At 36.7% G+C, this 13188-nt stretch overlaps 1 protein-coding gene across 2 annotated transcripts; it reads left to right on the top strand.

The window, feature by feature from the left end:
• The first annotated feature begins 4730 nt into the window (after window positions 1-4730).
• On the top strand, window positions 4731-13188 carry LOC113236895 (doublesex- and mab-3-related transcription factor A2). 2 transcript variants are annotated; one of them, XM_026473108.1, is made up of 5 exons: window positions 4731-4892; window positions 10249-10422; window positions 11566-11654; window positions 12045-12198; window positions 12826-13188. In XM_026473108.1, the coding sequence occupies exons 1-5, from the start codon at window positions 4731-4733 to the stop codon at window positions 13108-13110; spliced, it is 864 nt and encodes a 287-aa protein (XP_026328893.1). In that variant the 3' UTR covers window positions 13111-13188. The 2 variants fall into 2 exon arrangements, with proteins under 2 accessions (XP_026328893.1, XP_026328894.1); XM_026473109.1 differs by lacking the exon at window positions 4731-4892 and adding an exon at window positions 10059-10175.

Genomic DNA, 13188 nt, shown 5'->3' with positions numbered 1-13188 from the left:
GTCGAAATGTAGTTGCGGTACTGTTGTAGGTAGAGACAGTCACAGGTTAAGTCTTTCAAATTGTTACTTTTTACAGTGACACAAAATATGTGTTAGCCACTGTAAACACTTCTATCCTTATCAGCATAGCTACATGTTACAATTGAACTGATGCGTGTCATTTTCGTATAAGACGCATTTTTGTTTTGAATTTGTGAATGAAGTTGAGAAAGTGTTTTCAGAATACAAGTATTAAAAATAGCACATTTACTTTGTAAGTACGGCGTCTCACTAGTTGTACCTATATACAAGTAGAGTTCGCTGTCTGCTACGTTGTTGTAAGAATATCTAGATTAAATATGTAAAACACAATTTTGTAGTTGATACCGACATTTTATTTATTTGTAACGGCGGCTATACACGTTACGGGTCCCGGAGAGTTCTATCTGTGCAGGTGTACTAAACTACACCGGTGTCTTCCAACACATGTTCCGGTTCACCTGCGCAGGTATACTAAACTGCACAGGTGTATTCCAACAAACATTCCGATTGACCTACGCTGGTAGACCACTCCGATAGACCGTAACGTGGATTACCTAGTAAATTGTAGACCTTCTCCACTTTGCAAATCCATCTATTTTTTGTCTTTTAACGGACATTTGTTGACAGACATTTTTTGAAAAAAAAAAAAAATTTACTTAGTGAAATTTTATTTGCATATGATACGGTCAAACACTGGGCTGACCTAGCAAACGTATTTAAGGTCATTGCCTACTAACAAACGTCCATGTCGTCACATAAAGTTTATCGTAATCAAGATACGTACAAGGTACAGATACTTCTACAGAGTTCGTCGGCATAATATTTAAAAAATAAATATTTAATTCTTAATATCTATTACATACTCGTACAGTACATACAGTACCTATATTTTACGTCCTCCCATAGGGCAGGTAAAGCACAGTCTTCCACTTGATACGATTCGGACGCATATCTTTAACATGCATCAATGCTTTCGTGCCCGCTCGACAGTTCAGCGTACTCCTGAATACAATACTATAAATTATTTAATGAAAAACGTTTATTCAACCGGATATAAACGAAAAATAAATCGAATCATTAGTAAATATTTAAGAAGACTGTGATTTATTATGAATCGTGCAGGTTCATTTTTTAACTGACTTCAAAAATAGGAGGAGGTAAAATATACAAAAAAATACTGTTAAGTTGAGTAGGTACGTCAATTTGACAGTATTTTTTTGTATATTTTACGTAACTAATCCGACATATTTTGTGAACTGATTTCGATGATTTTTTTGTTGGTAATGGGGCCCTCAGTGGTCTCATTCAAATTTGCAAAAAACTCTCCTCATAAGAGTGGTGAAATAGGGGATGACTCCGGTTCATTGGACTTCACCCGCTTTTCGTTAATCGATTTCAAATATATGCAATTCCATAAACTTTTAAGGTCGGTTTTTTAAAAGTTATAATTAGTATGTATTGGAGAATACTGAAACAATAGTTACATCGCCGATTTAGAAGAAAAAACAATTTATTTATCTTTTCTACGATCTTCTTGCTGCGACTATTGACCTTTGATTTTTTAACCCAACAGAGGCCTGAATTTAAAACCAGTTGGCGTTAATTTTAATTATATGCTAATTAAAAAGTTCTCGGCAGCCACTGAACGTAACGCTTCGTTATAACGTTCTTCTTTTCATGATACCTAAGTATAGATTAAAGAAGTCCGGAGTGAATAAAAACACCGGTCGAGGCGGCGGCATGTTTAGCGGAATAAATACCTACTAGTGAAATCACTAAAATTATGCAGTGTTTTTTTGTTTTTTCAAAAGTCTGGTTGGTTATTTAACTTTTTATTTTAGGTCTAATTTGAAAATATAAATTGGTCGATTAGATGTTTTTATTAATTTGTTTTAATTTTGCGTTGCTTTAAATATTGTAAACATTAACAGAAAATGATTTTTTGTTTATTAAAGTTTGATTTAATAAAAGTTAAATTGTTAAAATTTTAAAATTTCAGCTATTTCTGCTCTGTCACAAAATCTAAAAAAATGCATTTTGTTTATATATAGGTATTCCATGGTGTTGGTATATAAATTCTTTTTTTATTGAAGGTTGTGTAAGGTTGTTACTAAATCCATGTTAATCAAGTTAATATAATTGCTGCTTTATGTCTAATTCTTAGTTATATAAATATAAACGTTACTGTTTTGTAGGTATTCTCAATTTTTTATTGTTCTATGAGTGTGTAGATATATTTTGAGAGCAATAAAAACAAATCAATTTATAGGATCAAACGTCACGGTTTTATGTAATCTAATAGCCACTAGATGGCGTATGTAAGGCGAAATAATGTTTTTTTCCGATTTTCGCAAAATTGGCAACCAAAAGTTATATACTTTTACTTTTTAAGCGATTGAAGGAATTCATGGTACATTTAAAATTTATATAACTTTTTCAGATACAATCTTTCAATTAGATAAAAAGAATATATTTTCTGCTCATAACTTAGTTACGCACACATACAAAGGTCCACTATGGTCTAGTGTCCTCTTTGTCCAAAGTATGAATACTGAAAATCTGCAAAGAAAAGAACGAAATTGTACCACACTGTGGAAATGGTGTCTTTAAGCACACACGTAATAGGATAGACTCTGTTTTTAGCTGACTTCATAAAACGAGGAGGTTCTCAATTCGTCTGTATTTTTTTTTGTGTATAGAAATGTTACGCGATTAGTACTCCGACATTTGTGAACCATTGCGATGATTGTTTTTTGTTAATGGAAGCGGATACCACATAGTGGCCCCATTCAAATACGAAGAAAATATTCCACCTGTAAGTGTGGCAGTATAGGAGATAACACCGATTCACTGAATTTCATTTACTTTCGGTTAACCGATTTCAATAAAACTTGGCACGTAGCTAACGTGACCATTATTTAATTCCCTCAGAGCGAGACGCCTGTAAATTTATTATTGTTTTATAATTTTAGGAAATGAAACTATTTTTCCGGATTTAAATCCCGTATATTTGTTTTTTCAAACAAACCGACGTTTCGGGCTCTTTACAGGTCCCATGGTCACGGTTGACTGCTGATGGGATATATATATATTTCCATATATATTTCCTATGTGTAACAATCGCGAAAACCTAAGAACTCGATTTATAATTTTAGTTAAAATAAAGCATAATGTATTATAATAGTTACGAAATGTTTAATGATTAGAAAAAATTAAGAAAACACCTAAAAGCATTTGATGATTAAAAATTATTGATATTCAATTATTTTTTAAGTGAAATTACTCCACTAGTTTGTTATAATTATTAATACAAAGATACTTGCGATTGACGAAATACTTAAGATTTATCATAGATGGCGCTACGGCTAAAAGTCGTTGAAAAGACCAAATACAAAGACGACAACAAACATATAGAAAAATTCGTGAGGTCCGCTGGTTCACTCCGTGGCTTAGTTGGTGTAGCGTCTGCCACGGTATACTAGAAGACGTCGGTTCGAACCCGGCTGGATCGAAGGGATTTTTGTTTGAGCGTTCGATCTTTGTATTAATAATTATAACAAAAAAGATTATGTTATATATAGTTAGTTACTTACCTGACTACTTTCATATAATTGACAAAGTAGAGACGTAGAGTAAATAAATACAGCTTCTATAAATACACGCAAACGTACCAAAATTAATTTAGAAAGTGTCGTATTAATACACCCCGCTACTTAAGTATAACAATACACACTGAAGAAGATTAACTCACGAACGAGCTACTGTTTCTGTGTAAACATATTGTATATTTTCAATGAAACATAAGATCCCAGCTTTCCAGGAAGATTCCTCTGTTTTACCGAATACGTGTAACCAATCGTACAATATTCGCATCCCTATTGGTTGCTCCCTGTGTTGGGCGGATTCTGGATTCACCCAGTGTGTTCTTGAGTTTGGATTGTAATCATTAGGTTGTGAGTGTTTAGAGTCGATATTCCCCTATTGCATTTGGGATACAAGAAGTTTGTTACGCCTACTTTTATCTTTTCCTGGTGTCTGGATATTTCAGGGCGGAGTGTTGTGTGGGCGGTGATACTGCACGGATCTTTCACAGTGAACTACTAATTAGAACTGCAACAATTTTAGTTATCAATGTGATTTTTGAGATCAGTGTTAATATTTATAGGTGTGGATTGTTTGTTTATTTCTAAGTAAGTATTGAATTTCTTGACGCATATCAATTTTAGTGTCTATTGTCCCTTCAACTAATTACAAAGAAAAACGACATAGGTAATTAATTACTTACTTTTAAAATTACTGAATTAATAGACATTATTTTGATTATTTACATTTTAGACTGATTGTGTTCTTAGGTTTTCGCGATAGTTGCTTATAGGAAATAAAACTATTTTTTCAGATCTAAATCGCGCATTTTTTTAAACAATGCCATGGTCGCAGCTGATTCAACATTGAATAAAACAAATATATATTTTAATACACAATTTAGATGTGAAAAAATAATTTCATTTCACTATAAGTAATATTTACGTATTGTTGATCGCACATGATAATAAATAAGACTTAGGTACGTAAAACTTGTAAATACCCACACAGCCAATTTTAAAAATTGTTCAACTGAATATTTACAAAGTAAAGTTTTTATTGAAATTAGGAAAAGTATACAATAATAACGAATACTTAAATGTGTAACATTTTAACTTTAGCCGAGGATGATGAACAGCGGTCGCGCGCGTGTCCCGAAGTGTGCACGTTGCAGAAACCACGGTCTGATCTCAAGTCTGAGAGGGCATAAAAAGGCCTGTGCCTACCGCCACTGCCAGTGCCCTAAGTGCGGTCTCATCAAGGAACGCCAGCGGATCATGGCGGCTCAGGTAGGAAGCAATCCTCCTCTCTAGTCTCTTTTTTATAATATCAAGTGACGGGACGAACAAGACGTGCGCCTGATGGTCAGCTACACGCCTGTCCATAACAGTTGCAATGCCACTCTGCTCTTTAAATCGCAAAGATCTGAGGCGCACTACCACTGCGCCCGTCACCCTGAGACACAACTTGACCATGTGCCTGTAATTTCACCAGCACCCTTAGGTAGGTACTCTTCAAAACCGGAATACAGTAATGCTGACATTACTGCTTGACGGCAGATATAGATATGGTGACGGTACTTCCCTGGATGAACTCTTTAACAAGAAGCTCTAGGTACTGCAAGGTAACTTACTATTTAATAGGTATCGTTGGAACACGGCAGGCCCTTTATCTGCTCCGATCCCCGTTATTGTCAACATAATATCACCATTATAATGAAGAAACAATTTATTATCGTAGATCATAATACCTAATAATCATAGATTTATATAATTGTACCTCAAGTCAAAGCTGTAGATGCTTCTTACGTGTTACGAGATACGTCAGTATAATAAACCGTCTTGTTTAAGTCACAATTGTTTAGTTTGAACGGATTTACTTGGACTTGTCGAATTAACATCAAAATATGTAGGTAATCGATTATTACAGCACTTCTGTACAATTTAAGTCATTAATTGTGCATGAGTTCAATCTCACCTGATGTAAAGTGGCAATGAGGTCGACGATGAAGCACGCAGACCTAAATAATGCCTATATTCACTATCGCCTTGAAAAGGCCCAAGTGCCGTTCAGGGAATAAGTTTGCAGGCAAGAAATTCCACGCCATAGCCGTTCGTCATGTAAACGTGAAAGCCGAACGCTTCGTGCGAATCTTCGACATATCCACAATATATGAGTGGAACCCCAGCCTACATCTAGTCCACCGGTAATGGAAACAGGAAGGAGAAAATCGTGCAATTCTATCGCACACTCTCAGTGATATATTCTGTAGAATACCGATAAGCAGACAACTTTGCGGCAGTACTCCAGGCTCTGCTTCGCCTGTACTAAATCCGAGTCACCTATAAATTTCTTGGCATACCTACTTTTCAACTGAATCCATGGTTGGTATTTAAAAGACCCATCCCATAGATGTCAACAATATCTAATCCTTACACGATCGGACTTGTGCTAGACAGTAGATTCATTTGCAGTTAATAACCCGCTACTCTACTTTCAGTTAATAAACTTTTAGTAGCAGCAGAGCTTCTTGTGAAAGAGTTCGTCCAGGGAAGTACTGCCACCTTATCTGTTTCTGCCGCCAAGCAGTAGTGTCAGCATTACTGTGTGCCGGTTTTGGCATGGCAGTGCGCCTCAGATCTTTACGATTCAAAGAGCAGGGTGGCACTGCAACTGTTATGGACAGGCGTGTAGTTTATCAGCAGGCGCACAACTTGTCCGTCCCGTCACTTGATATTATATAAAAAAATCTCAATAACAAAAAAAGTGTGAATTTTACATAGGTAGAAACAAAAAATTGGTTATTGTATATACCTATACAGTTGTATTTTTAGGTGTTAAATTGCAATGGGTTCGCTTATAATTAACGATTAATAAAAATACGACGTACAAATAGCTAGTTGATTTACTTTAGCTATTTTCACAGTTTAATGACGGATTGGCGCCGATATTAATGGAATATTTTGTCCTGCAAAATTGTGCGATTATGGTAATTTTACAATATTGGCTCCAGAGTGTCTTTGAGAGAGAAGTTTAAAGAAATTGACAAAATTATACTAGTGTCACAATAAGTTTATGAAAATGTAGTTTATGTTAAGAAGAATAGTATGTATTTATTTTTTAAAATAAGTGGTAAACCTAACATTAATGCGGGGAATAAAAATAAACTGGCTGTTTTTGACAGTCTTTTTTACGGTCACAAATTCTTTTAAGGGGTAATGTATGTAGGTATATGCTTCTACTTATAATAAGATTCCGGTTGATAAGTATTAAACAGTTTCCATTTACAAGGTTTAAAACTATAGTGAAGGTGCGTACTCGAATGACTATAATCCAGGGTAGTGACCCATTTAGCTCTTGCAGGTTGTCTTGATCTATAATATTTAAAATAAATATTGTAAATGATAAGTGTATAAAAATGTTTATTTACAAAGAGCAACCTCTATTTTCTTCTTCATTCTGTTCAGAGGAATCTGCTTCATGAATGTGTCATACAGTTTAATCAATGTGACGATTTGAAGTGTAATTTGCTTACTTATAAATAAAAAAATATTGGAGTTTGAGTTTGCTCCTGACACTATAATAAATTTGTCGAAGGAAAACCATAACGAATTACCTACAAGCACCTACAAGTCTATAGAGACTCGTATCTACTCGGCCTCGTATCTATAGAGGTACCTACGAGTATCAAAATTTGCGCAAATGAAAAATACGTGAATTATTTATTGTACAGTAACGCGGATTGTAAAAATCTGGACGTTTTATTGATAATTTAACAAACAAAATGTATGATATTGGATGTTGTTTTGACAATTAGAATTTGGTTTTAGAGATAAATGGCGAAAAGATCCAAAATATTTTTGAGCGAAATTGTGTCTCAATAATCTATTACTCATTTTCAATACATTTCGTGAGCAGGTCCAAATAACTCCGATTAGGCGGTTCTTGATTTTCTTTTTTTCAGGAGAAAGCTTTAAAGGTTCTACGAAGAAAATTAGTTGATAATTTTTTTCATATGTATACCTATACACCTATATGTGAATGGCCCATTTCAAGAAATCTTTTAGTCCGTTTTTTAGTTTCTGGATATTGTACAATCTTTTTGTTTTTTTGTCTTTGACAGGATAATACGACATGTTTGAAAGAGTAATGGTGAGTAGAGATAAATGCTACAAAGTGATTAGCCATGATTATTAGTTAGAAATTTCATGAGTAAAACAATAAATTCATAGATACAAAAGAAAGCCTTTAATCTTATCTTCACATTAATCTTAATTTTAACAAAAATAAATCCTTACTTTAGCTAGCATAAACTAAAGAACGAAATAAGGTACGTACTAAGTAGTATGAAACAGAAGAACTAGAGTAAGTCTTGTTCCTGTTCGTTTATTTCATCTTCAGAGTATGCTGCCATTTGAGTATTGATGTCATAAAAATCTAGCAAAATGAATATTTTAAGACCTTTAAACCCTTCAGTATCAACTATATATATATAAAGATGGACTAAGGGATTTCTTGGACTTAGGTTGATCTTGAAGTCATCATTAACAATAAGTATCAATTATCAAAAACACTTAGCTTACAACCCCTTACTTAGTACCTACTAAGTAATTTTGTAAAGTACCTACTTTACAAACGCAACGCAGATAAAGTTAGATACCTCATAGGCTTGAAAACAAAAAGTTTTCTTTCATATGCATGCTTGAAATTCCCAAATTCAGAAATAAACGCACCGTTTTCGGGGCGTTAATGTGTTCTAATGTAGTGAAATCGAGATCGACTAATGCGCAGCGGTTTATTTAAACAAGTGTTGTTTACGCGACGCCGGATGAGCATCGATCGGTTTACACTGTAATGCATCGCTGTCGATGTCCCACTTGCATCTCGAATTTACTACGGAATAATGTGTTGATCAGTTTCTTTTTATTATGGCATAAATTTGCCGTTTCGTAGCAATGTGTGGAGCTGATTATGTATAAATTTTATTCTTTATGTGATAACCTAGAAGCAGTAGAGCTCTTTGTGAAAGAGTTCGTCCAGGGAAGTTTTTTAATTATAAGTAATGGGCCGAACAAGTCGTGCGCCGGTTGGTAGGTAAGCGACACGTCTGTCCATAACAGGTGCAGTGCCACTCAGTGCTGTAAATCACAAAGATCTGTGGAGTATTGCCACTGCGCCCAACACCCTGAGATATAAGTTGACAAGTCCCATATGCCTGTAATTTCACCAGTACCCTTACCTTTCAGAATTGTAACACAGTAATGCTTACATTACCGCTTGGTGGCAGAAATAGGTAAGGGTATTTCCCTGGACGAACTCTTTCACAAGGAGCTCTATTGCTGCCACCTCAACTATTTTCGTCCAAGCAGTAATGTGTACCTACATTACTGCGTTTCGATTTTGAAGGGTAAGGGTATTAGTGAAATTACGGGCATGGGACTTGTCAACAACTCAGGGTGACAGGCGAAATGGCTGTGCCCTTCGGAGGTTAGCGATTTAAAGCTTTAATTGGCCCTGCAACTGTAACGGACGGGCGTGTTCCGCCAATGTTGTTCTGTCACTTGATATTATAAAAAAACCTTTACGCAATTATCTATGAAGTAAAATAGTCTTTACATGTTACCTAATCTTACCTAAAACATCACAATACTATATTGAAATAAAATATCGGATAAATATTTTGTGCTAAATTGATTTATTGGACCTAAAATCAATGTCTATGAAACATGATATCGTATTCGTGAGCGGTCCAGATGATTTGATTTGTCTTGGTGTTCGGATCGTGTTTTGTTTGTGTTTCCAATGAGGCGGGCGGCGGTGTTTAGGGCCCGGCCGGCCGGCGGCGGCTCTCTCTTGGGGGCGAGTTACCGCAAATACAAACATTGATGTTTGTCCTTGATTTTCCACTAAATTAATTTATCAGCATTACCATTCTAGCCACACTCCCTATCTTTAACAGATAAAAATAACACGATATTTGCATTGCGAACTTCAGTACTACTATACGTTGTGACTACTGATATTTGGTTCTGAGTAGATCAGTGTGAAGAAAGATGATAACAAACTTAACTTTTAACCTGGGAGCCGTAAATTTCATTTTGGTACTTCCCCTTGTTGCATCATTCGTGAGTGACAGTTTAAGAAACTTTTTAAGCCAATTTGGTCTTTAATTATATTACTTTTTTTTTATAATACAAGTGACGGCACGAACAAGTTGTGGGCCTGATGGTAAGCTACGCGCCTGTACATAACAGTTGCAGTGCGCTGGAGAGCTTTAAATCGCAAAGATCTGAGGGGTAGTGCGCCCATCACCCTGAGACATAGTTGACAAGTCTCATGTGCCTGTAATTTCACCAGCACCTTACCCTTCAAAACCGGAACACAGTCATGCTGACATTACTGCTTGGTGGCAGAAATAGGTTAGGTGGCAGTATTTCCCTGGATGAACTCTTTCACAAGGAGCTTTACTGCTACATAAATACAAATTTCAACCAAATATCTGGAGCTCCTTTACATCTTTCTGGTGAATGCGTACGAAGGCTCTCAGAAATAAATGGTTGGCTAGGGTTCAGGTATCTTAGAGCATCACAGGTGTCCTCGAAGGACGGGGACCTACGTGACCTCAAGTCTTTAATCTCATTGTAGGTAGCTTTAAAACGCCAGCAAGCGGCTGAGGATAAAATAGCATTACACCTAGCGTCTGTGGAGAGCGGCACTGCCTTAGAAGCATTGCCACCAGGCCGTATCTACGGTATGAGAGTAACCCAGCCTTGCCCTAGTCCCGGACCCGAGCCGGATTCCGCTCATGATGATCCGACTGTGAGTATTCATAGGTACCCCACGTTTTAACATATAACACAATATTTAGGGTACTGTCATACTCAAGGAATAGGTGGTGTAGAGCCATCACAACAGGAGCAGCAGGCAGCCAACCGGATGGAGTGGAGGGTGCTGGCCAACACCAAAGTCTGTGACTGTGGATGAACGGCGCTCGGAATTTCATTTTAAGCGCAACGAAATGTAAGCCCGACCGTCTGCAGAAATCAGTTCCAATTTTGAAAATGGTGTGCTTAAATGAGACCGCAGTGCGCGAGGGTCTTCACATCGACCAGAAGATTGGCTACATGAGCCACATGCGAGCTTACGAACACCGCTAACATCGGTGCTGAAGAGGTCGCCATGGTCGAAATCGGTTGGGAGGGAGCAGATGTATACCAGGGTTGTTGCTGATGCGAATGCTGATTTTTTTGACCACAATATCAGCAAATGTTGACTTTATATATTTAAAAATAAAAATGCGAAAAATGTACATCCTTACTGAATCTATCTACATGAAAGAGGTTTTTATTTTCTTTGGTATTGTAATAAAATATTATTTGAATGATTTTGTGACATTTATAACAAAAAACTCAATCTTCATGAAAACAATCAATCTGCCTAGCTTAATCGTTATGGAATTTTATCAAAGTTATATTTGAAAAACAACAGCTGAGTTGCTTTCAGCTTACAGTCGGTTTGGGAGGTTCCAGCTGGCCTTTTAGGTCATGACACGACTCGAACATCCGCAATAAATATCTGCATTGATGAATACGGATGCTGATATTCACAACAACCCTGATATATACTTAAGGAGTCACCAAACTTAGCGACACTTATCGCATTAAGCGGATCAGAAAAAGCATTATATCCATATAATAATAAGGGCGAAAAATACGTTGTGTGTTTTTGTCGATTGGCCGAACTAAGCTGTCTAGTCGCTCTTAATGCATGAACTTAAAGCTTTTTCTGACCGGCTCAAGTCAATCAGTTAACAAGTGTGGTGACTTCTTTATTCTTGCAATACAACTGAATATTTTTATATCGTAGAACATTTCAAACGGATGAATTAGTTATAATTAGGATATAATTAATTAATCCAGTGTATGCAGTTTGGAAAAATAGAAAAAAAATCTTTTTCAACAGCCAATTCACATAGACAGCGAGACCAGCGATTCTCTCCCCGACTGTTGTGCTTCTCCAGACTCTGCCGGCAACACCGTTTCACGGCCACGGTAATTGTTATTTTATTTTAAGACAATTTCATTACTACTTACTGTAGGTATTAGGTAGTACTTACACCCAGCGCAATTGGCCGCAATTCACGATTGTTGCACATGGGAAATGAACATTATTTCTAGTATTTAAATCGTGTAATTTGTATTCAAACAAATGTTTCGAGTACAGATCTGTGGTCACGGCTGACTCAAAAAACAAATACGCGCGATTTACACCCGAAAAAAGAGTTTAAACAACAATTCGAATAATTTTTATGACGTGTTTCTTATATATAATCCCAAGATCAATTTGAAGACTCTTCCATAACCCTAGATTAATTTCATCTATGACTCCGCAAGATATGTCTGTGCTTATTACAATTCTCATTAATTAGTTATAATTTGTAGGACGGCCGACGAAAGTGATGGAGCTGTGAGCACGGCTGGATTAGAAATGTTGAAGAAGTTATTCCCCGGCAAGAAGCGTTCTGTACTCGAATTGGTATTGCGACGCTGCAACCACGACCTGCTGCGAGCTGTCGAGCATTTCAATGCCACACACGTAAGTTACATACTAATTTTCTTGAGTTGAACATAGTACAACACGCGTGATACAATAGCAAACCGTCTGTGATCAACAATTAGGGTGTCACTACATTTATTGACGCAGCTTGAGCCGGTCAGAAAAAGCTTTATACCCATTCGATTCGTGATTGCATTTCCAGCCAAAGCTTATTGCACAGATATAAAGGTTTTTCTTGGCTTATTGCGATTCCGCGTTAATAAGCGTGGTGGTTCCCTTATAGTGAGAATGTTGTATATTCCCTTATTTGCATATGTCCAGACAATGTACGTAAGTATTTACGCTGTTACAGTGCTTCTGCACGTGGATGGTGTCAATACCTTCGACAGCGTTTTGCATACATGTCATTTGATTTCCTTCGTACCTTGTCTAATTTTAGTTTGTAGCGGACAGGTCGTTTTCTAATAACATACAATATTATTCACTGTTTTCTAAATTGTATCTTGATACCCAAGCCGTAATAGTAGGTACCTATAGATTTAAGCATGTAACTGTACGAAAATACTTACACTTAATTGTGACCTTTGAGCAGTTGTTTACGGCCCTAGTATATTTATTTATAACATTACCAAAAGGCTAAGGTTTCAATCAATGTCAAATTCACAGGGCCAACCGGATAAAGTACCACCAATGCCCAGCACAAGTACATACGAAACTTCGGTGTCTAGTTCTGAAGAAACCGAAACGCGATGGTCTGCCTTTCGACCTGTGGGTCCTCGCGCTCCGCTGTTACCCGCTCTAGTTATGGGAAGGGTCTGTGGCTCTGATTGGCTGGTGCCATTGCCAGCTCTTCCAGCACTATCGGCGCCTTTGCTGTTGCCCTTTCAGCATCCCCCTCCCGCATCCTGCAACCCTTGTTCGCCTGACTGCCGACAGTGCAATCATCGCTGAGAAATTTCGTGTTAATTACACTTTTTCCATATTTTACTCTCATATTGTTACGCCAATTTATTAATTTGCGGATGTATG

Source organism: Hyposmocoma kahamanoa, unplaced genomic scaffold (assembly GCF_003589595.1).
Source record: "Hyposmocoma kahamanoa isolate Upper Pololo Valley unplaced genomic scaffold, ASM358959v1 92, whole genome shotgun sequence".
NCBI lineage: Eukaryota > Metazoa > Arthropoda > Insecta > Lepidoptera > Cosmopterigidae > Hyposmocoma > Hyposmocoma kahamanoa.
The sequence above is the reverse complement of the archived record's forward strand: the minus strand, read 5'-3'. Positions and strand labels throughout refer to the sequence as shown.